Source organism: Lynx rufus, unplaced genomic scaffold (assembly GCF_022079265.1).
Source record: "Lynx rufus isolate CCGP_SWC_20201006 ecotype Redwood Valley unplaced genomic scaffold, mLynRuf1.p SCAF_8, whole genome shotgun sequence".
NCBI lineage: Eukaryota > Metazoa > Chordata > Mammalia > Carnivora > Felidae > Lynx > Lynx rufus.
Window position 1 is genome coordinate 134,116,873 of NW_025814896.1, and position 23,249 is coordinate 134,140,121.

The 23,249-nt window shown below is 41.5% G+C and overlaps 1 protein-coding gene across 1 annotated transcript in view; it reads right to left on the reverse strand.

Moving 5' to 3' along the window:
- Nucleotides 1-23,249, reverse strand: part of CPSF3 (cleavage and polyadenylation specific factor 3) — a 40,087-nt gene that overhangs the window by 15,462 nt on the left and 1,376 nt on the right. Inside the window, exons 2-11 of the mRNA XM_047068926.1 lie at nt 19,963-20,026; nt 18,790-18,887; nt 17,537-17,665; nt 16,144-16,321; nt 14,881-14,970; nt 14,282-14,432; nt 7,535-7,710; nt 6,117-6,275; nt 5,063-5,209; nt 1,808-1,960 (exon numbers count right to left, since the gene is read on the reverse strand). Coding sequence (XP_046924882.1) covers nt 1,808-1,960; nt 5,063-5,209; nt 6,117-6,275; nt 7,535-7,710; nt 14,282-14,432; nt 14,881-14,970; nt 16,144-16,321; nt 17,537-17,665; nt 18,790-18,887; nt 19,963-20,026 — 1,345 coding nt within the window. The remainder of the gene's footprint in view (nt 1-1,807; nt 1,961-5,062; nt 5,210-6,116; nt 6,276-7,534; nt 7,711-14,281; nt 14,433-14,880; nt 14,971-16,143; nt 16,322-17,536; nt 17,666-18,789; nt 18,888-19,962; nt 20,027-23,249) is intronic.

The following is a 23,249-nucleotide window of genomic DNA, read 5'->3' on the forward strand; positions in this document are numbered from 1 at the left end:
TCTCCTCCTCCATCTCAACCAGCAGAGCCTGGGAAATCAGCTCTTAGATGGCCAACTGAATACATTTTCCTATAGGTGTAAGATTGCTTCCATTAAAAAGTTTTGTGAACAGGAGTCAATACAACCCTCTGTTCTTCTCTGGCAACAAAAGCCTCACGTCCTAACGTTTTCCCCCCTCAAACTCAACTGCAAGGAAGGATATTCATCAATTAGCCTTCTTATATCTGGCTCATTATATATTAAAAGAATTGCTGTAAATTTGCTCATTAATCCATGTCTGATATTTAAAACTTCAGATAAATCATTAAAAAGTTTCCCTTAGAAGTATCTTAAAAAAAATCTTAACAGAAGGGGTGCCTGGGTGGCTCAGTCGGTTAAACGTCCGACTTTGGCTCAGGTCATAATCTCACAGTTTGTGAGTTCAAGCCCCGCATCGGGCTCTCTGCTGTCAGCACAGAATTGGCTTCAAATCCTCTGTCCCCCTCTTACTCAGGCCCTCCCCTGCTCACACACACTCTTTCTCTCTCAAAAATAAACATTTAAAAGAAAAAAAAAATCTTCACAGGAGGCACAAATGTGGATACCTTATAGTATCGCTCTGAAGTCTCAGGTAAGATTTTTAACGATTTTATTTATCTTTTTAAATGTTTATTTATTTTAAGAGACAGAGGGTGAGCAGGGAGGGGCAGAAAGAGGGTAACAGAAAATCCCAAGCAGGCCCTGTGCTGTCAGTGCACAGCCTGACTCAGGGCTTGAACTCATGAACCATGAGATCATGACCTGAGCAGAAATCAATAATTGAACGCTTAACTGAGTCACCCAGGCGCCCCTTTAACTATTTTTAAATTCTGAAAATACTATATTTCAACATCAAAAAAGGACAAATTTTTGTAAGTTCCATCATACCACATATGTTTAAAGACACAGACCTATCTATCTTTACATTCTCTGGGAGAAGGACCAGTAGACATTATACTGTATGAGATGTAGTAATAAAACAGTAATGAATTTCCTTCCTCAGATACAGGAATGGAAAGGAAGTGGAGATGTGGTTTAAAAAGCTATCAAACTCAACTGCATTAAGATCTAACGTACTTGAAAATTTTCTGTGTGAAGAAATGAACTAGAAGAATCAGAAGAAGACCTAAAAGAGCATAAGGAAACAATTCCTTCAGTTCCTTTTTAAATGCTTATTTATTTTGAGAGAGAGAGAGTGAGCGAGTGAGCAAGGGGAGGGGCAGAGGGGAGAAAAAGGGAGAGAGAGAATCCCAAGCAGGCTCCAACCATCAGTGCGGAGCTCGACTCGGGGCTCAATCCCACGAAGTCATGACCTGAGCCCAAATCAAGAGTTGGACGCTCAAATGACTGAGCCACTCAGGCACCCCAAGATAAAATTCTTTTTTTTAAAAAAAATTATATTTAATTTTATTTTTTTAAATGTTTATTTTTGAGAGAGAGAGAGAGAGAGAGACAGACAGACAGACAGACACGGATTATGAGCAGGGGAGGGGCAGAGAGAGAGGGAGTTACAGAATCTGAAGCAGGCTCCAAGCTCCAGGCTGTCAGCACAGAGCCCAAGGCGGGGCTTGAACTCATAAACCATGAGATCACGACCTGAGTGGAAATCAGACGCTTAACCAACTGAGCCACCCAGGTGACCCCAGGAGAAAATTCTTATAGTATACTAAGTAAACAGAAATCATCATTAAGCACATTATCTTGCTTTGATTAAAAGAAGGCTGTATTTTTAAGTATACATTTCCCTTTAGAAAAGACTTGGGTAAGATTAGAAATCACAACCTTTTACCTTGGCTAGCTTTTCTCCTCTGAAATTCAAGGTCACAGCTTCTGTGTTCCGAGGATTATGAACCTCTATGTGAACTTCATCGTTATCTTCATATTCTCGAATCAGGGCTGCTTTCAATCTGGCCATTTCATTTTGTTCTCCGTGGACTAAAATCTACACAGAATGAATTTTCAGAGAGCACAGGGAAACACTCTTAGTGTGGGTTAAGGATGGCCCCTATCTGACTTAAATATTGAAACACATATACTCGAAGTTATTAAGCTGAACTACTTTGAAGGATCTCCAGTCAATCAAACTCGTATAGGTATTTTCATTCTGTTTGGCCTTAAAAATCCTGAAGTGGAACTGTTTTAAGACAGAGTAAAGAAACTTCAACTTCAGTTTTTTGCCACTAACAAGACATACAACTTTGTGGAAGCTGGACTTTTTCTAGACTTCCGTACTCAACTGCAAAGGGCTGGACCACGTGACTTCTGTAAACTCCACAGCCTCTACCAGCTTTAGATACGTGATTCCTGTATGAAACTATTGCCACTCCTACTAATGAAGAAAACACCCATAGTTTTCTTTACATTTCTTAATACAAGCCTGTTTTTTTTTTTAAGTTGACTTATTTTGAGAGAGAGAAAAAATCCCAAGCAGGCTCTGCACTGTCAGCACGGAGCCCAATGCAGGGCTCCAACTCACAAACCAGGAGATCATGACCTGAACCGAAATCAAGAGTTGGACGTTTTACTGAGCCACCCAGGTACCCCATTTTAATACAAGACTTTCTAAAGAAGCTTTTTATAGGGGATAACAAAGACCTTTGATATTTTCTTCTGTTTATTATAGTAATACCAAATAAGATATTTCAGAACCAAATGAAATTGTGTTTGAGGGGTATTGACGACAATTGCATCGGATACCAGTCTCTTCCTATTCACTTTTATAACCTGTATTTTACAAGACAGATCATCCTTAATCTATAGATTGCTGCCTGGGCTAACAGAAGCCAACCCGGCATCACTACTAGACCTAGCAAAGAGCCCAGGCTTTGAGGCCTGGCTGCTTAAACACAACGCCCGGCTCTTCAAACACTTACTAGCTCCGTAAACTTGAGCAAGTTACGTAACATCTCGGTTTTCTCATCTATAACCAGTTGTTGGTTGTAAGGAGTAAGCAAGTTGATACACGTAAAACATGAGTACAGGGGTGCCGGGGTGGCTCAGTCAGTAGAGCACGCAACTCTTGATCTCAGGGTTGAGAGTTCAAGCCCCACGCTGGGCCAGAGATTACTTAAAACATGAGTACAGTACCTGGCACGTGGTAAATAATAACTGACAGCTGTTGCTCATTATCACTACTAACACTATTGTTACATTATCATGTAGATATACTTTTGCTGACCTGGTTACTGAAGGAAGGTAAGCATCGAGTTGAATCCAGGAATTTTAACTGTCAGCAGAGAGAGAGCCTGAAGAGCAATGAAATGGCCTGAGGATGAGGTGGTGACACCAGAGAGAAAGGGCAGTACAACACTCCCTCCCTGGCTTTAAAATGTGGGGGGAATATCCATAAACCACATACGCTAGGAAACACCTGTAAGGAGCCTGCGCTGTAGCTCAATTCGACCGTTCATGACGCTAAAAAGGAGAGGGATTTTTCCCCACCCGAGAATCTGCTTCCTAAGTAAGGACCAATGGGAAAATACCTGTGAGGACTACCATGCTAGAAAGAACTCAAAAATGAACAAAAAAGCACGTGAAGGGATGCTCAACATCATCAGTCGTTAGGAAGTGAAAATCAAAACCACAATGAGATACCACTTCACACTTATTAGAATGACTATAATTAAACAAAGGCAACTAGCAAGTGTTGGCATGGATATGGGCTAACCGGCATCCTTGTGCACTGCTGGGGGGAAAGTAAAATGGTGAGGCCACTACCATTAGTGGGAAGGGTTAGTGATTCCTCAAAAAGTTAACAACACATGATCCAGTGATTACACTCTTTGGCATATGTGCAAAGGAGCAGAAAAAAGCGACTCAGATTCTTACAGGCCCATGTTCACTCTAGCATTACGTGTTCATTGGCAGATGTGCAGACAAAATGTGGTATCTACACACAACGGACTGTTATTTTCATCCACACAGAGGAATGAAGTTCTGATACATGTTACGATACAGATGAACCTTGGACATATTATATATATTTTATATGATTTCACTGACACGAAATATCTAGAATAGGCAAATTTACAGAAGTTAATTAGAGGATACCTGGGGCTGGGGAGGAGGAAATGGAAAATTTTTGCTTAATAGGTACAATTTCTTTTCGGGGTGATGAAAAAGTTTTAGAAATAGATAGTGGTGATGGCTGTACAATACTGTGAGTGTAATTAATGCCCCTGAATTGTACACTTAAAAAATGGTTAAAATTACAAGTTTATGTTATATATATTTTGCCACGATAAAAAAAAAAAAAAAAAAACTTAAGGAAAAAAATTAGCAGAAGGCTATTTCCTCTAACTACTTGCAAATACATTCAGAAAGGGCACTTCATTTATTTCCCAGACACATATTCCCTGAGTGTTCTGTTGATTAAAAACACGTGTTTTTTTAGCTTTTCCCTCTTATCCCCTCCTTAGTCCCACCAAAATATAATTGTTATTTTCATAATTACATGAAACTTAAAAATATAAACAAAGCACATCAGTAAGGAGCTATGTAATACATTTCATATCTATTTGGATCTTTAATTTCTACCATTACATGACTTGTCTTTCCCTTCTTTCCATCTTATTAAGCATTTACTACATGCCAGGCACCATTTTAGATGCTTTAGATATATATGTTCTCTCACTCCTTCCTCACAATAACCTTATGAGGCATTGTTATCCCTATTTACAAATGGGGTACAGAGAGGATAAGTAATTTGCCCAGCAAGTAAGGGATAGAACGGGGATTCAAAACCAGCATACTGCAAAGCCTGTGCTCTTAAGTTACTGGGGAGGCAACAGAAAGGGACAGAAAGAGCACTGGGTCTGGATCTGTTGGATCTGATAAGTGACCTCAGGTAAGTGGAGAAAATTACAGTGCACAGCTTGCCTAACTCAAAGGGAAGCTGTAGAGGTCAGATCCAAGTACAAGCAAAAGTGCTCTGTTGAAAGGCTACCTTAGCGACAAGCGGTGTTTGACTTGAAAACCAGCTGCTACGGTTTCTTGGGTATGTTTCTTTCCCCTTTAATGTTAGAAATCAAATTCATAGACTAACCACATGAGGCGGTTTCAAAGCACGGATAAATTCACTGGTTTGTTGGTAATCTGTGTGAGCAGAGAAAGAAATGTAATCAACAGACATTTTCAGCGGTAACTTCTGTCCAGACATGGTAGTGATTTCTTCTGGTTCAGACATGATATGCTGTGAAAAAGAAAGAAAAATTTAAAAAAGCAAAACAAATAAACTACCCAGTCAGAAAAGAAAAGGGACATGTTCTATTTTTTAATGCAGCCATAAACTCTTACATTAAATTTAGGACCTTTAGCACAAAAATCATTCTAATAGCGACTTAGTAAATATCAAATACTTATTTTCTTGAGCAAGCAAATATTTAATCAGGAAAGCAGACAGGTTAACTAAATTTCAGTGTATTTGAAATACTGGAAGTGACAACTGTTAACTTGTACAATTGTACAATACAAGCCAAACTTGTATTCCCAACTATTCTCTTGCTTGGTAAAGTCGCTTTTCAAACAGATGTGCTTCTATTCTAGAAGTCAGTTTTATTTTATTTTTTAAACATTTATTCATTTATTCTGAGAGCAAGAATCCCAAGCAGGCTCGTGCCATCAGCACAGATGGATGCGGGACTCGAACTCATGAACTGTGAGATCATGACCTGAGCCAAAACCAAGAGTTGGACATTCAACCCACTGAGTCACCCAGGTGCCCCGGGAATCACAACGTATTTTAAGAAATAAGACAAGTTATATAGATAACAGGGATAAGAGAATGTGATGCTTGGATGTTCAGAAACTGTTTCTAAAGTTCTGCACGTACTTCCCACAATGTGTACATCCCGAAGAGCTAACATCAACCATTCTGCATCGTTAGGAAGAAGGGCAATCAACCCAAACACCTTCTACGGCTTTTCAGGAGAATACGTATTAGTAAACTTCTTCAGTGAATGAGGGTATTCATGTTTTTGTTGGTCTCAACTAGGTTCCCTTCCATACTTTTTACTGCAATAAGATTAAGTGCCTCTCAGACTTTAACGGGCCACCTTGGCAATTCTGATTAGGAATGACACAGTGGTCTCATAGCTGACCTTGGCAAGTGTCCCTTCTACACAGTACCCTGCTATAATGACGCCGTTCCTCTTATCCGTGCACCAGCTTTCAAAGAGCTCTCTGGATAAGCCACTTTGCATCATGCCCGGGGAGGCCATGACGACACTGGGACCAATGTCATCAAAATGATCCATGCTCTAAGAGAGAAAAAGGAATGGTAAAAGCATGCTAAGCACCAGGGTTTGGCAAGGCTGTCCTTATTTTTAAAGAATAACGAAAAGGTAGGTGAAAAGATTGATCACACTACTGTAAGGACCTCGGAGACGAGCAAACATTTTAAGTCTAATTTCTCAGTTCCTAAACAACTGAAGCTAGGAATGAAAGGAAAACAAAGTGATAAGAAGCAGTTAGTTCACTCTGTCCTTCTAAACCTTCTACTGGTAGTTAATGGGCTATTATAGGACCATTTTCATTGCCTAGAGGGCAGGCAGGAAAAAAGTAAGAGTCAAATGGCTTTCTATCTGCCCAAGAGAGAATTCCAAAAGAACTTTCCCACTCACAATGGCTTTGCATACTTCACAAATATTTTGAGCTGGCCTAAAAAATCTAACCAAAAAGTTTAACATTGTTTCCAGGGAAAACTTGGCTCTAGTTCTTAAGCAATTAACTCAAAAAATAATACTTTATGGACAGAGCCCACTTACAACTGGAAGATGACTTCTAGCACTTGAATTATTTGGGGCATTATTTTATTAAGAGTATAGCACATTAACTTTAATAAAACAACATATATACTTTAAAAAAATTTTTTTTACATTTATTTATTTTTTGAGAGACATAGACAGACAGAGCACAAGTTGGGGAGGGGCAGAGAGAGAAGGACACTCAGAACCGAAGCAGGTTCCAGGCTTCAAGCTGTCAGCACAGAGCCTGACGTGGGGCTCGAACTCACAAACCATGAGATCATGACCTGAGCCGAAGTTGGACGCTTAACCAACTGAGTCACCCAGGCACCCCAATAAAACAATATATTTTTAAAACAACATTTTTTTAACTAAAGGAAATCAGCTTTTATTGAATGCTCTAGAAAAGTAAACATATGAAAATGTTCATACATGGAATTTGCAGTGCAAATCAAAAAGACGATTAGGTTTGAGGAAGGACAGAACAACGTTAAGACGTAACAGAAGATATTTTTCTCATCAAGACTTTCTGTTTCTATGGCAGGGAGACTAACTTATTCAGCAATAGTAAATACTGAGAACCAATGGAGACTTGGAACGACTGGCAAGATTTAAGCAGAGGAGAATGCCAGTTGCTAAATTTTTGTTTTCCTGCAGGAAAATGGTGCCTGCTACAGAAAAGGCGAGACCTCAGCCAAAAGGACTCGGCCCCGGAATCAATGTGCTATCGACTTCTCTGTGTTTACCGGTCCTTCCTCTTCCTCAGCACTCACCTTGAGGTTACTGATGTGCTTGAACACAAAGGGATTGTTGATGTTGATCTGTTTGCGGATTTTGTCGTTCATGGCATTTACGTACGTCTGGTACACTGCCATGCACTTCTTGGCCAAAGATGACGCATAGTATATGGGAATATCATGGAGTTCTGGGTGATTCTGCCAGTACTCGTCTAGAGAGATTTCATCAGAAACAAATTTCATTTTGTTATGTGGGATAAATAGTTCAAATAATAAGTGATACATGTAATTAATTTAAAGAAATTCAGACATCCAAGAAATAAATCAAATTTATTTGATATATATTTATTTGATAAATTTATTTGATATATACATTTAAATATGTATATAAATCTGTATCTACAGATTTATATCTATATTTATAGAAATAAAAAAAACTCTACATATCCTTCTCTTGCAATTTCCACAAATCACTAATTTATGTGTTAACAGCAAAGATATCAAGGTTTGGAACCCCCTGGAGTGTTAGAAATGCAATTTGTAATTACGAGCACACAACAATTTGTTCAACATGTCGGCTATGTCTGCAGTAATTATTACCCTGCTTAAGGGTAAGCCACATTTAAGACATTGCTATGCACAGGGATGGAAAGCCAGGGGTGGGGGTGCTGGGCTCGGACCCTGCTTGTTTTCCTTCAGGCCACTTCCTCTCTCAGGGTCCCTCCTGGTCCCTCCCGCAGCTGGCCTCGTCCTCATGGCTCTGCACCTGGTAGGCCTCTCGCAGGGCTTGGCCCTGCCTGCGGACACCCAGGTAACAAGTAGCGGGCACTCCTTCCTGGGACGCATTCCTAATGGCTCTTGCCTCCTGCCTTCAGGAAGGGCCCTGTTCCAGGCTTGCTTCCCAGTTTTCCTGGACAGTCTGGGACACCAATACCTTCCAGTACATTCCCTCCTGCTTTAGTCAGTCAGCCTGCTGTAGGCTGCTTGTAATCAAGACTCCGACTTCTGCCCCTTGGTGTCCCTTAGCGACCCTGCAGTCCTGTGGCGGGGACGGTTAGCTGCACTAGCAGCAGCTGCTATTTCCTGAGCACAGATTCTACGCTGGGTGCTGAAGAGGGCTCACGTAGGGTGTCTGCAACCACACAGAGGGCACAGTCCACATTTTACAGAAGGAACGGAAGCTCAGAAATCCCAAACCACTTGCCCAAGACGCAAGATCACGCACTGGAATGCAGGCAGCTAGGATTTGATACTAACAGATGGCCCGAGGCCCTGGGATGCAGCCTCTGGTTGGAAAGCACGCCCCTTCATTCAACACATGTTGGCCCCCCCTGTGCTTTAGCTCTGATGCAAGGTACAGAAGCTACAATAGGGCAAGGGAAGGGACTGTCAGGCTCTGAAGGTTTCCTAAGTGCCCAGCCCCGGCTACGCTAACATTTTTTTTTTTTCTTTCAAATTGAAGTATAAAGTATAATTGACATATCCCATTAGTTTCAGGTGTATATCTCAGTGATTCAATATTTTTATACATTACAAGATGATCCCCTACCTAGCATCTGTCGCCAAAATTATTACAGTATCACTAACCATATTTCCTATGCTGTATGTTACATTTCCATAACTTACTTGTAACTGGGAGTTTGTACCTCTTAATCCCCTTCACCTATTTTGCTGGACTCCTAAGCCCTCCCACCTCCAGCAACCAACAGTTTCCTGTATCTATGAGTCTGTTTGTTTGGCTTTGTTTATTTATTATTTTTTAAAAGATTAAAAAAACACATTTATTTCGAGAGAGCGCTCAAGCAGAGGAGGGGCAGAGAGAGGGAGAGAGAGAATCCCAAGCAGGTTCCTCGCTGTCGATGCAGAGCCCAATGAAGGGCTCAGACTCACTAACTGTTGAGATAGTGACCTGAGCTGAAATTAAGAGTCAGACACTTAATGGACTGAACCACCTAGGCACCCATTTTATTTTTTAGACTGTACACATAAGTGAAGTCATACGGTATTTGTCTTTCTCTGTCTGACTTATTTCACTATGTAATACCCTCCAGTTCCATCCATGTTGTTGCACATGGCAAGACTTTGTTCTTTTCTAACGTGGAGTCACATTCTCCACTGTATATGCGTGCCACATCTTCTCTGTCCACTCATTCATCAATGAACACGTGGGGCATTTCCATGTCTTAGCTACTGTAAATAATGCTGCAATGCACAGGGGTGCATATATGTCTTTAAATTGGTGTTTTCATTTTCTTCGGATAAAAACCCAGAAGTAGAAGGGGTGCCTGGTGGCTCAGTCAGTTTAGTGTCTGACTCTTGATCTCGGCTCAGGTCATGATCTCCTGGTTCATGAGTTCGAGCCCTGCATCAGGCTCTGTGCTGACAGTGCAGAGCTTGCTTGGGATTTTCTCTCTCTCCCTCTCTCTCTCTGCCCTTCACACACTCTGTCTCTTAAAATAAATAAACTTAAAAAAAAAACACAAAAACCAGAAGTGGAACTGCTGGATGGTATGGTAGTTCTTTTTTTAATTTTTTGAGGAAACTCCACGCTGTTTTTCAGTGGCTGCACCAATTCACATTCCCACCAACAATGTGTGACGGTTTCCTTCTCTCTATATCCTGACCAACATTTATCTTTTTGTTTCTTTGCTGGTCTTTTTGATAATAGCCAATCTGGCAGGTATGAGACGGTATCTCACTGTGGTTCTGATTTGCATTTCCCTAGATGATTAGTGATGCTGAGTATCTTTTCATGTGCCTGTTGGCCATCTATATGTCTTCTTTGTAAAAATGTTTCTTCCAGGCTCCTGCCCGTTTTTAATCACGTTTTTTAAGTTGTGTAAGTTCTTCATATATTTTGGATATTAACCCTTTATCAGATGCATGATTTGTAAACATTTTCTCCCATTTAGTAGGTTGCCTTTTCATTTTGTGGCACATAACTATGTTTTAAAGAGTTCAAAAAAAATTAGCGTGGTCCTTACTAACTTAAACTTACAACATCAAAACTTATTTCTGAATACTAGTGCAAGACCTAAAAAGAAGACTGTGATCACAGTCCCAAGCCATGGAAGCTTTTATTTTTTAATTAATTAATTAATTTATTTTGAGAGAGAGAGAGAGAGCAAGCACAAGGCGGGGAGGGGCAGATAGACAGGGAGAGACTGAGACTCCCAAGCAGGCTCTGGGCTCCACGGGGAGCATGACACAGGACTCACACTCACTAACAGTGAGACCACGATCTGAGCTGAAACCAAAGTCAGCGCTTAACGGACTGAGCCATCCGGGTGCCCTGACGTGGAAGCTTTTAAAAATGACTCAGTAGAAGTTTAGCTGAGTAACAGACCATAACTCATTACCTTCGAGAGACTAAATCCTGTGACAATTTTAAATAAAAATGTATTCTCAATATTTCAAAGACTTATCAAAATTAGACTTTGTGTAGTTAAACTTTGCCAGTTAAAAAACAGGACTGTCGAAAGAGTTAAAATAGTTTCTGAACACATACAAACAATATTACTGTACGACTATATTTTTTTGAAAAGCTGCTAAACAGTTTCTCATAATGAACAAAACCTGTCGGGGTATCTGGGTGGCTCAGTCGGTTAAGAATCTGACTTCAAAAAAAATCTGACTTCAGTTCAGGTCAGGATCTTATGGCTCATGAGTTCAAGTCCCACGAGCCCCATGTGGGCCCCTGTGCTGACAGCTCAGAGCCTGGAGCCTGCTTCAGATTCTGTGTCTCTCCCTCTGCCCCTCCCGCGCTCACACTCTGTTTTTCTCTCTCTCTCAAAAATACATAAACATTAAAAAAATTAAAAAAAAAAAAAAGAAACCATCAAATCATTAAAAAAAATAAAACCTGTTGGCAATATATGCTTACAAATTGTGTTTCTTTTTTTCTTTTTAATGGTTATTTCTGAAAGAGAGAGAGAGAGAGAGACAGAGACAGAGCATGAGCAGGGGAGGGGCAGAGAGAGAGAGGGAGACACAGAATCCGAAGCAGGCTCCAGGCTCTGAGCTGTCAGCACAGAGCCCAACATGGGGCTTGAACCCATGAACTGCGAGATCATGACCTGAGCCAAAGTCAGACGCTCAACCGCTGAGCCACCCAGGTGCCCCTAACATACACAATGTATCTTTAAAGGAAGGCTCATTTTACAAGAAAACTCTCATTAAATCCCAAAATATTATAAGAGTAGCATGGTCAAAAGGTATCATTTGTTCTCCTAGGTGTACCTGCATTTAGAAAATGCATTAAATGCCTAGTATGCTATTTACATTTATTATTTCTAATTTTTAAAACAATTCATCTCTATCTTATAGATTAGGAAACTGAGGCTGAAAAAAGGTTGATGAGTGTGGGAATGGTATTTTCCTACTTGATTTATAAGTAGAAACTCTATATAAAGGACAGGGACTTCTGTCATGTAGGTTACAAATATATTTCCTGCTTCGCCCTTTGCTTTATTCTGCTCGTGTTTTTACTGGTGAAATTAAAAATTTTAATGCTGCCTAAGTTTTCACATACTCTTTTATTTCTCAAATACCTTGCATTGCCTACTGCATCCCAAGATCACATCACATCTCCTATTTGTGTGTGTGTGTATTTTTGTGGATACATTTTAAATATCAAAGAAAGTTGAGTAACTTGCTCAAGGTCACACGGCTAGAACACAGATGAGATTTGAAACCACTCATTCAAATGGCTGCCCTCTTTCTGTTAATACTATATCACAAGGGAGAATTTAGGGGAAAAGGAACAACCAATTGCATAGAGGAGGATTCGCAATATATGCTCTGATGGCAGACTTGCCAGGTAAAATTATCAAATGCCAAATTAAACTTGAATTTCAGATAAAAAACACAAGATTTTCGGTATAAAAATAGGTTACTAAATCTTTGAGACACTTGTGCTAAAATATTCTTCATTATTTTTCTGATGTTAAAATTTAACTGGGTGTCCTATATTTTTTTTTTTTTCAACGTTTATTTATTTTTGGGACAGAGAGAGACAGAGCATGAACGGGGGAGGAGCAGAGAGAGAGGGAGACACAGAATCGGAAACAGGCTCCAGGCTCTGAGCCATCAGCCCAGAGCCTGACGCGGGGCTCGAACTCCCGGACTGCGAGATCGTGACCTGGCTGAAGTCGGACGCTTAACCGACTGCGCCACCCAGGCGCCCCCGGGTGTCCTATATTTTTATGTGCTGAATCTGGTGACCCAATTTGATGGTAACAGCCATGGCTTCAGCTTCCCAATTTCTTCTGTTCTTCAAATTACTTTGTTACGGAGACGTTTTAGTTTGAGACTTCTGAGGGCAAATTTGACTTGCAGTTAGAAAAAAGAAAAAAGAAGCAAGAGGGGCGCCTGGGTGGCTCAGTCACTTAAGTGTCTGACTTCGGCTCAGGTCATGATCTCACGGGGTTTTTTGAGTCCTACATCGGGCTCAGAGTCTGGAGCCTCCTTCGGATTCTGTGTCTCCTCCTCTCTCTGCCCCTCCCCTGCTCATGCTCTCTCTCGCTCTCTCAATAATAAATAAGCGTTAAAAAAAATTAAGAAAAAAGGAGCAAAAGAACATTGGATTGGCTTAGGGCGCAGAAAATGCAGTCCTACTATGTCTGATCTCTCTCACAGATCAGCTTTTGAGCTGAGGTCATTTACTCCGTTTTTCCTTGTTTTCCTTGTCAGTGTAACAGGGACAGACTTATCCGCATCATCCTAGAGATGGGAGAGCTGAGAGCAACAGCTTGATGTGACCATTTCTAGTTCTTTGCACTGAAGCTCTTTACACACAAGGCGCTCAGTCTTTAAGAAGAGTGCTTTCCCCAAATAGCACCACAGAATGTCTGAGTTAGAATCGTTAAATATAAATACATGCGAAGAGTGGTACCCAAAAATTTATACATGCTCATTGAAGTATTTGCAAAGTAGAGAAAAGCAGAAAATAAAAAAAGAAATCATCCACTTTCTCATTACGCAGGCTTAACATCTTTCCAGTCACTGGTGTATTGTTTTTTAAGATTTTAGTCTTAAGTAACCTATACATCCAAAGTGGGGATTGAACTTAGAATCTCGAGATCAAAAGTCTCATGCTCTACCAACTGAGCCCGCCAGGCAGCCCTATTTGTATATTTTTAAATAGGATCAGAGAACATACTGTTCTGAACTCTAACCTTCTGATTCCAATTAATTTTTTCCTTTTTCTTTTTTTTTTTTTTTAGGTAGGCTCTGTGGGGCTTGAACTCACGATCCTGAGATCAAGACCTGAGCTAAGATCAAGAGTCAGACGTTTAACAGAAAGCCGCCCAGACCCACTGGTCCAATTATATATATTTTATATATGTCCATATGCATTTTATGTGCCAACATATAATTACTCATCTGTGACATGATTTTTTCCTACAAGGTGATATTTACTGACATGATATTTCTTTAAAACTACTGAAGCAATGATTACTCTTATTCATAAAATTGTCTTTACATCATTTATTTCCCACACGTGGTACTGCTGGACCAAAGGGTAGCAGGTTTTTCAGACTTCTGAGCTCACTGCAGAGAATTCTGAGGCTGATGGCAAACAGAAGGGGGAAATATTTATATTCCCAGTAGCAGCGCCCAAGGGCCACTGTTTCTCGGGGCTTTTATAGCTCCACATCTGCTTTTAGATGCAGAAACTGAAGCCTGGAAAGACAGAATGATCTAGCCAAGGCCAGGCAATTATCTTGATAGAGCCACACTCCAAGATTACGAAAATCCCCCAAATAAAAAGGAAAAGCATACCTAAGATCAAGAGCAGCTCCTGAGCCCTTCCAAGAGCAAAGACGGGAATGAGGCCTCTGCCCCCTCTGTTTACAATGTCATGAACAGTGTTACAGAATCTTGCTTCTCTCTCTTCACGCTTCTCATGGATGTGCGTCCCATACGTAGATTCCTAAATAACACATTAGAAGTAGGAGACCAAGATTGACGATTCTCAAAGAATACAAAAGTGAAACATCAATAAAATGCAGAAGCAAAGTGACTCGTTTCTCCATTAACATGCCATTTACTTGAACACATACTGTTATAATACTAATTGGAAAAAAAAGAGCAAATAAAAATGTTAGAATTCAGATCTGGCCAAGCAGTAAGAGACTTTTAGAAAATGGCATCAGGACTGGGACGCCTGGGTGGCGTTGGTTAAGCATCCAACTTTGGCTCAGGTCATGATCTTACAGTTTGTGGGTTCAAGGCCCATGTCTGCTCTGAGCTGCCAACTTGGGATTCTCTCTCTCTCTGCCCCTCCCCCACCCACACTTTCTCTCGCCTTCTCTCTCTCAAAATAAACAAATAAACATTTAAGCAAATAATAAAATAAAATACACCACACTAACACTTACAATAATGAGAATGTCAGGTTTAATATTCGGAATTTCAGCTGCCATTAAGTGTCTATCTTCTTGTCTTGAGAAATCACCTGTGTACAAAAGCTGTGAAAAAAACGAAGCTAGAAAGTCAGGATTTGGAAGGCTTTGTTTTACTAGTAAATATATTTAGCTCATAAAATCTGAAGGTGAATTTCAGTAGAAACAACAGCCCACAAGGGATGAAACTTAGATGCAATATTAATAATTCAAAGTGTTTAACTTAGTTCAGTCATAAACCATCCAGTGTTTCAATTATTCCCTCTTAACTTGGGGGAATGATACACTCCCAGACGCACCCAGCACAGGTAACCCGTGTATTAATAAACTTGAGAAGGTGCTCTGAACACCCAAGAGGAAAAGGGCATGATGAGGAAAGAAATCTACTGAGGTATATGGAAAAACCATGTAAAATGGAGGATAAAAATCATAGGAGGGTAAGCACCAAGTTTCACATGGGAATATCGATCTGCCTTAGTGTTATTCTCTACTTATTTTTTGTGCCTCTGAGCAAACAGTAAGGATAAATGATTTAGCAATACTTAGTATAACTCGATATGTAAACGTTTCACATCTATGAGCAGCTGCTAACTATTCAGGACAATATTACGCCGGACTATCGATTCTCAGCTCTGCCTACACATAGGAATCACCTAGAAAACTTAAAAAGAAAAAAAAAAGGGCAAAGCCACACCCTCAAATTGATTCAATGAGTGTTTTTAATAAGGCTCCCCAAGTGATCCAACGTGCACCGGAAGTAAGTGCTGGTGCGGCCATCCACCAGTTTTTGACAAGTTCATTGACTCCCTTTGTCTTTTTTCCTCAAGGATGGCGGCAAGGATCTGTTCTGATTAACACCTGTCACTCATGCAGCACCCCCTTCAGGGGCTTACACGTGAATGCCAAATCACAGTTTGCTGTTAAATAGGTGCAGCCAGGAAGAAAGTTCTGCCCTCATCATTCTCCTAAAGGACGCTGGAAAGGAACTGATCCTATAATATTGTGAAAGAACGTTAGTCTTTTAAGGAGCTTATTTTACTTTTCATAATCGCGATAGAGGAAGTTGTACTGTGGGGGTATGAACTGTGATATTTAAAAGGAAGAAGTCTCAATTTAATTTTATCCTTGCTTCAGTGTGTAGCACTCTGCAAGTCTTACGGAACTTTCTTCAGTATCGCTTGCTGGCACAAAGCTCTGCACTCATTACTTCTGGGGAGGAAGTTGCCAGAGCAAAGGTACCTTCACGCCCGCGATCTCAATCATGAACATGGCAGCTCCTAGAACGTGGCCTGCATGGTAACACCAAAACTTGATTCCTGCAACTTCTTTAACTTCATGAAAGTTGATGGTTTCGATTTTGTCCATGCTCTCTTCCAAATCTGTCTCCGTGTACAGCATGTCATCTGCTGATATGTTACTAAATTGTCAGATGTCAATGAGAAAAAACTGAAAGTCAGATTTTTTAAACTCTTGAAACTCAGAGACTGTGAATGAAGGAGCCACAAAGTTATTTCACCTCAAGGATTACACTATTTAGAATCTCTCGGACATTTTTTAATTCTGCAATTATAATAATAAAAATGTTTGGTGTATACAGCTACAAAACATGATTTTAAGCAAAGTACATAGTAAGTTAAGGCTAAGTACTCTATGATGGTATTTCTCCACGTCTTTTTCTGCCCCGACACTCCCCAGTGATAAACTCGCACATATACATTGAACAGAGATTCTCATATCAGGATGTGAGATTTCTCTAAAAAGGGTAGTGTAAGTTTTCTCCTGAAAATTATACTAATGTACTTCCAAAAAAGCAAAAGGGAGTGGTGGCTAAGGACACGGACTCCAGTGCCAGATTGCTTGGGTCTAAATCGTAGCTTTGTCTCTTACTATAACCATCACAGGCACGTCACCTAGCCTCTCTGTGCCTCCGGTCCATCACCTGGACAATGGGATTCTTAACAGAACGTGCATCATGAAGTTGATATGAAGATTAAATGAGTTAACATGCTGAGGAGTGCGGACTGTGTCTGCACATGGTAAATATCATTCAAGTGTTAAGCAGAATAATTATTACTAAGGGCACCTCTTCCATTCTTTTGTATTTATATGTGAAGAGTAATAAATTGTATCCAAGCTACTCCTGGAATATACAAATTAAACAGTAAGCTTTCCAAGGCTAAAAACGTATGCTGTACGTATCACAAAAATACTTGTAGCTTGTCTGATTAACCTCTTAAAACTGGAAAAACCTTCCTCGGGAAACTTTCATTTCTGACGGTAATGTGCTTTGATCAAATAGTCTAAAATAACATTTCAGTATATGTCACTGTATCATGTACCTGATCTTAAATTTTAATAAAATCATAAAATTCTGTTTATAGAATACTGCTAACATACCTTATAATTCACTTAAATTACAAAGATTCAAAAGGATGTAAAAAGTTCATAAAGACTTTATGGCCAGGAAGGTGCTAGGTACATGCTGGGTATCTGAGGAGTTGATACTGACAAATGAATGACATCCTTGTGAATAAAAAGAGTGTCTCACTTCAAAACATAAAAAGGTCCATATCTTGAACTATATGTATTCTGTAGAATCAAATCCCTGTATAAATCTAATAGAGGTATTTACCTAACTTTGACATAATCTGAGAGAAGCCATCTATAAATAGCTTTTGTAGCGTGAGTCATAAATGTCCTTCCTTTGAAACTTGTCTTCTGTAGAAACCAGGGCAAAGCTCCACAGTGATCCAGATGGAAACTTAAAAAGAAACAAGAAAATTCTGTCAATTCTATTTTTTTATTTTAAAATTTTTTTAACGTTTATTTATTTTTGAGACAGAGAGAGACAGAGCATGAACAGGGGAGGGTCAGAGAGAGAGAGGGAGACACAGAATCGGAAACAGGCCCCAGGCTCTGAGCCGTCAGCACAGAGACCGACGCGGGGCTTGAACTCACGAACCGCGAGATCATGACCTGAGCTGAAGTCAGACGCTTAACCGACTGAGCCACCCAGGCGCCCCAGGTTCTGTCAATTCTTAAAGTATTATCCATCAAATACCACCTGAAATCAAACTGCTGCTGACTGTGCAGCAAAGTTCTATGTAACAACGGCATATGGATACTTTCAGAACACCAAGGCTAGGTTATATGCAGAGGGAAGGAATAATGCATCCAGGTCTACCATACAGACGACACTGGAAGTATTTTTTAAACATCAAAACATTTACCAATGATAATTACAGAAGGAGGAACATACCCAAACCTCCTCTTGACAGCCAGAATCATAATAAGCACTTCAGTGGTATGAAGCCAAAACATTTACAAATGAAGTTCCTATAAGGTGTGTCAAGGACAGTGACCTCAAGGAGATATTCTGCGAAAGGGCTTTCTTGGTCTCAAGTTTTACGCTGATCCAAAGTGTATGCTATCTCTTTCTCACGTACTCTACAAGCAGGAAAGTAAGTTTTTCAGAATAAGTGTCTCTAACGTTAAACTTATTTATTCTGAGTGAGTGAGTGAGAGAGAGAGAGAGAGAGAGAGAGCGCACGCACATGTGCACACAAGGGGGCAGGAATTCAGGAGGGGCAGAGAGAAAGAGGGAGAGAGAGAGAATCCCAAGCAGGCTTCATTCTGTCAGCACAGAGCCCGATGCGGGGCTTAATTTCGTGAACGTGAGAGCATGACCTGTCCCCGGGTCAAGAGACAGATGCTTAACCCAATGAGCCACCCAGGAGCCCCATAAGTGTCTCGAACCCATGATGCCAAGAGGGAGTGTTGTCCTACCCGACTGCAATATGACTCCTAGTAGTGTTAAAATCTGATAATGATCTTTAGAGTGAAAGTTCTTGGAAAACCGTGTCATGAGTAAAGAAAAGGACCTACTGACTAATTAACAGGAGATCAATCTCAGCGGGGTCAATTAAATCAATATAAGGAAGCGCATCCATTCCTTCCAGGCCAGGGTGGATCCCGCAGTCCAACTGAAAGAGAAAAAAGGATCACAGTTTCCTACACGTTATTAAAACTTATTTAATAAACAGTATTTATAACAAATCCATCACACACGCCATCAAGACGGACTGTATACACTGACATCTGGAATCCAGTTGTTAGTCAACGTGGCACAGATGCCGTTAACAATTCTAACTTCTCAAACATAAAACACAGCCCACATTTCAGTCATAGGAAACAAGATCTAAGACACCTTCTCTTCAGCTGGTTTTGTGAATGCAAACTAACAATGCACGAACTCTTTTTCAAAAACCTTGGTTATCAGAACATGGGGGGCATTTTAAGTTCAGAGATTCACTACTACCAGACCTGATTATTGTGAGAAGATGCTAATCAAAAATGGGAAACCGACCGGGTCAGGGCAACATAAGTATTTTAACGTATTAGGGAATGAGTTCTTAAAAGTCAGTCATTAATGAGTTACCTACTCATTTTGGGGGCATTACATTCATACAATAAATGACTAAAAAGATGACAGTATCTGGCACATGCCTGTTCTTCAATGATTGGGAGAAGCAAGAGAAGTGGAACCACAGGAACAAGATGAGCCACTGAAATGCCTTTCTAGTGGGGACTCTGTAGATCATCTCCCGTCTTTCAGACAAGGAAATGGGCATAGAGGGGCAGACTGCCTTGCCCAAGGTCAGGGGCCCCCGAACTTCGGTATCTACACTGCCGAACCAGGGCTCTATCATCCCGGGCAGCATGGGGGTGGCTGGGGCTCTGCACCTGTTCCGGCACTCAGTTCCTTGGCTGTCCTCCACGGCGGGTGGGGCCAGTTGGTTTGACCCGACCCTCCATGAGCAGAAGAGGGACCTGGTTGACAATTCTACAATTTTAGAATACATCTTCTCAGTTAACTTAACGTTTCGTCAAATTACTAAACAGAAGTCTACGTTATTCACATTAACATTACGCAGCACAGGCTACATATACAAACTATGACATTTTTCTGGGAGCTGAACAGACAGCTACAGTACCAGGAAAGACCTAACCCCCAATGCAGACACAGCTGTACTATTAACCTCCCTACAAAATAATTACCATTATTTTTCTTCCTTTGAACTCCAGGATAATACATGATCTTCCTACTTCTTGCCCAGCTCCACTGCAAACATTCAAGGGGAGAAGTAAAAATGATTAGAAACAACCAAAATCAAGCCCAATAAATCCAAACTTTCTTTTTTACAACTTAAATACTGCCCCACTTTGATGATAACACTTATCTGAGGCAGGTAAGAGTTCTAGAAACTTACAAAGATAGGGAAGAGCGGTGTCAGTGTGGGAAAAGATGGAACTTAACCCTTGGGAGTTCAGGGATTTCGCAGTTGCTAAAACTTGAGAGGAGACGGTGCAGATACGTGAAGCCCAAGGTTAAATCCAATCTTCGGAATGTTAGGGCTAAATTATGATGTTAACGGAAATGTAATCTAGCGGTTATGCAGATTATCTGGTCATACTTTTAGGATCAGCACTTGAGTGTGAACCCGTAAGAACTTCCAAATTCTTTCATTTTCTTTAGGAAAATCATGCATTTACTACATAGCTTAGATTTAAATAGACTTATTTTATTCCTGGCTGTGAACCTCAGTCCTTTTTCCCTCTAGTTTGTTATTTCAGGGTGTTGGATGCCAAGTGATTAGGCTATTCTCCTTTCTCCCTAAATGAGTAAAACAGCCTTAATTTCCAATTATCCTAAGATGCGCCTGAAGCTAAGCCCCACCCATTTTTTCCAGTCCCTCACCTTCTCTGATACCTTTTCCCACCCATTCTAGGTAACACTGAATTCACTCCCTGAACGTCAAGCACTGTACTCTACGTGCCTCGCATACGGAAATGCCTGTTACACGGACCCTGACTTCAAGGACCTCGGTCCACTCACTGGGAGACAGACATGGGGCGGCTCCATCTCCAAATGGAGATCCTACCATCCAGGGGGACTCTGATGAACAAAAATCAAACAACCGTGGTGCTGCCATGAGTTCCTGGCCGCCCACGTTAACTGGCCCTCTAGGCAACTTCTTAGGTGTCCCCAGCTCAGTTTTCTCTTAAGAGTTTCCACAGCGACGATTTCAAACTCTGTCCTCTTTCCTAACTTTCCCAACCTTCTTTCTTCTTCACTTGAGGCAGGGGCCTTCTCTGCATCAAAAAACATACAGCTTAGGGGCGCCTGGGGGGCTCAGCCTTCGGCTCAGGTCATGGTCTCATGGTTCGTGGGTTCGAGCCGCGCATCGGGCTCTGGGCTGACAGCTGGAGCCTCCTTCGGAGTCTGTGACTCCCCCTCCCGCGCTTACACTCTGTTTCTTTCTGTCTCTCCAAAATAAATAAATAAATGTTAAAAAAACATACAGCTTGTTTGCCAGTTTCCTCAACTTCACCTCCCAACTAACCCACATATTTCCCCTCCATTTCTCCTGTAGCAACACAACAGAGCTCTCTTTCTGTCCAAGGCTGACCTTGCCACCACGGATGTCCGCTCTGCACGCTCTGTCCTCCGGAGGCCCTGGACGCCTCCCCTCCCGCCTACTTTTGCATCACGACCCAGACCTGCTGCGGCGTTCTCACCCTAACATTAAAAGGCCTCCCTTCTGATTCCCCTCGGTTCCCACGCCACCCTCTGCGCGGCCGCCTCCTGAGAGCCCCGCACACTCCCTGCCGCTGGCCTCTCGGCGGCTCCTCGCCGTTCAAGCCGGCCTGGGATTTTGGGCTCTTCTCCCTTGGTGTTTCTGAGTCACGCTCTCCTCTGTCTCACTGGTTTTCCTCTGGAGTTTCCCTACACTCACAGGCCTCTGCCCACACTTCAAACGTTGACACTGCACGGGCCTCTCCTCGGCCCTCTTCTCAGGCTCCGTGATCTTCGGTCCCACACGTGTGACATGCTGATGAGTTCCAAGTCTGTACTTGTAGGCGGTTAGGTATTTCTACTGGCAAATCCCACAGGCACCTCATGGTCAAATACACCAAACTCGTCTTCACCTCAAGTCCCTTGTCCTTGCTCTTTTTCCCTAGAATGCTCTGCCCTCAGATGTTGACACGATTGGCTCCTTTGCACCATCTGGATCTCCGTCCAAATGTCACCTTCTGAGGCCTCCTCTTGACTACCTCCTCTCCTTTGCCCTTCGCACAACTCTACCTATCACAACATTTATACTAACACGAGGTTACTATATCCACTTACTTACGGTTTGTTTCTATTAAAATGAAGGCTCCCTAAGAGCAGAGACATTGTCTTTCTCACACTATTTAGCTGTAGCACCTGGAATGTGGTAAATCTCAAGAAATTCTTGCTGAATGACTAAAAACTTCCAAATCATAAACCTTGGAAACATAAGGCTAAGTGAAAGAAGTCAAAGCCAGTCACAAAAGGTTACATATGATCCCATTTAAGTGAGATGTCCAGAATTGGCAAATCTGTAGAGAAGGACAGCAGAGTAATGGTGGCCAGGAGCTGGGGAAGTTGGGAGGACATGGGGGTGACTGCTAATGGGTACAGAGCTTATATTCGGCATGATGACAATGCTCTGGAATTAGTGGTGATGGTCTTACAACTCTGAATATACTAGAAACCACTGAATTGTACACTTTTAACGAGCCGTATGGTATGTAAATCGTATCTCAATAAAGCTGTTATAACACAGCAGAACTCCCACCTTTACTCCAGAACTGCCCCAGCTCCTGTACTCAAGTGACTAACACGACCCCTTACCAGCTGCTCAGCTTAGGAACCCAAGACCTCCTAACACTCCTCTCCACAACTGCCCCTTCCAATACATCTGATCAGCTACAAAGCTGTAAAGATGTCACCTCCTTACTCTCTGAAACCTACTTTCCAATTCATTCAATGCTCATCTCATTCCTGCCAAGCCCTCACTGCTTTTTACTTGGATTATTTCCATTACATTCCTCCTGGATTCCCTCCACTGAACTCACTCATCTGCTACACTGCTGGAGCAGATCTTCCTAAAGGAGGGATCTTAGGAGAGATCTTCCTAAAGCGAGAAGATCCTTAGGAGCGATCTTCCTAAAGCCGAATTCCCACTGTATCTCATCCATGCTTAAAGCCTTCATTGGCTCTCTAGAACTGACATGACAAACACCCAAACTCCTTAGTATGTATACAGAGTCCTCCATAAACTGGTCCCTGACAGCCTTTCTCCCACCTCACCAGCTCATCTTTCAGCCACGGCCATGAGGAAACCAGCCACACACTGTGACCACTTTTTCACATGGGCCACTTCCTCTGCCTGGAACATCCTTGCCCGACACCTTACCGGTCTTTAATTCCTACTTATTCTTTAGGACTCAGCACTGCATCCGCCGGGATACGGGAG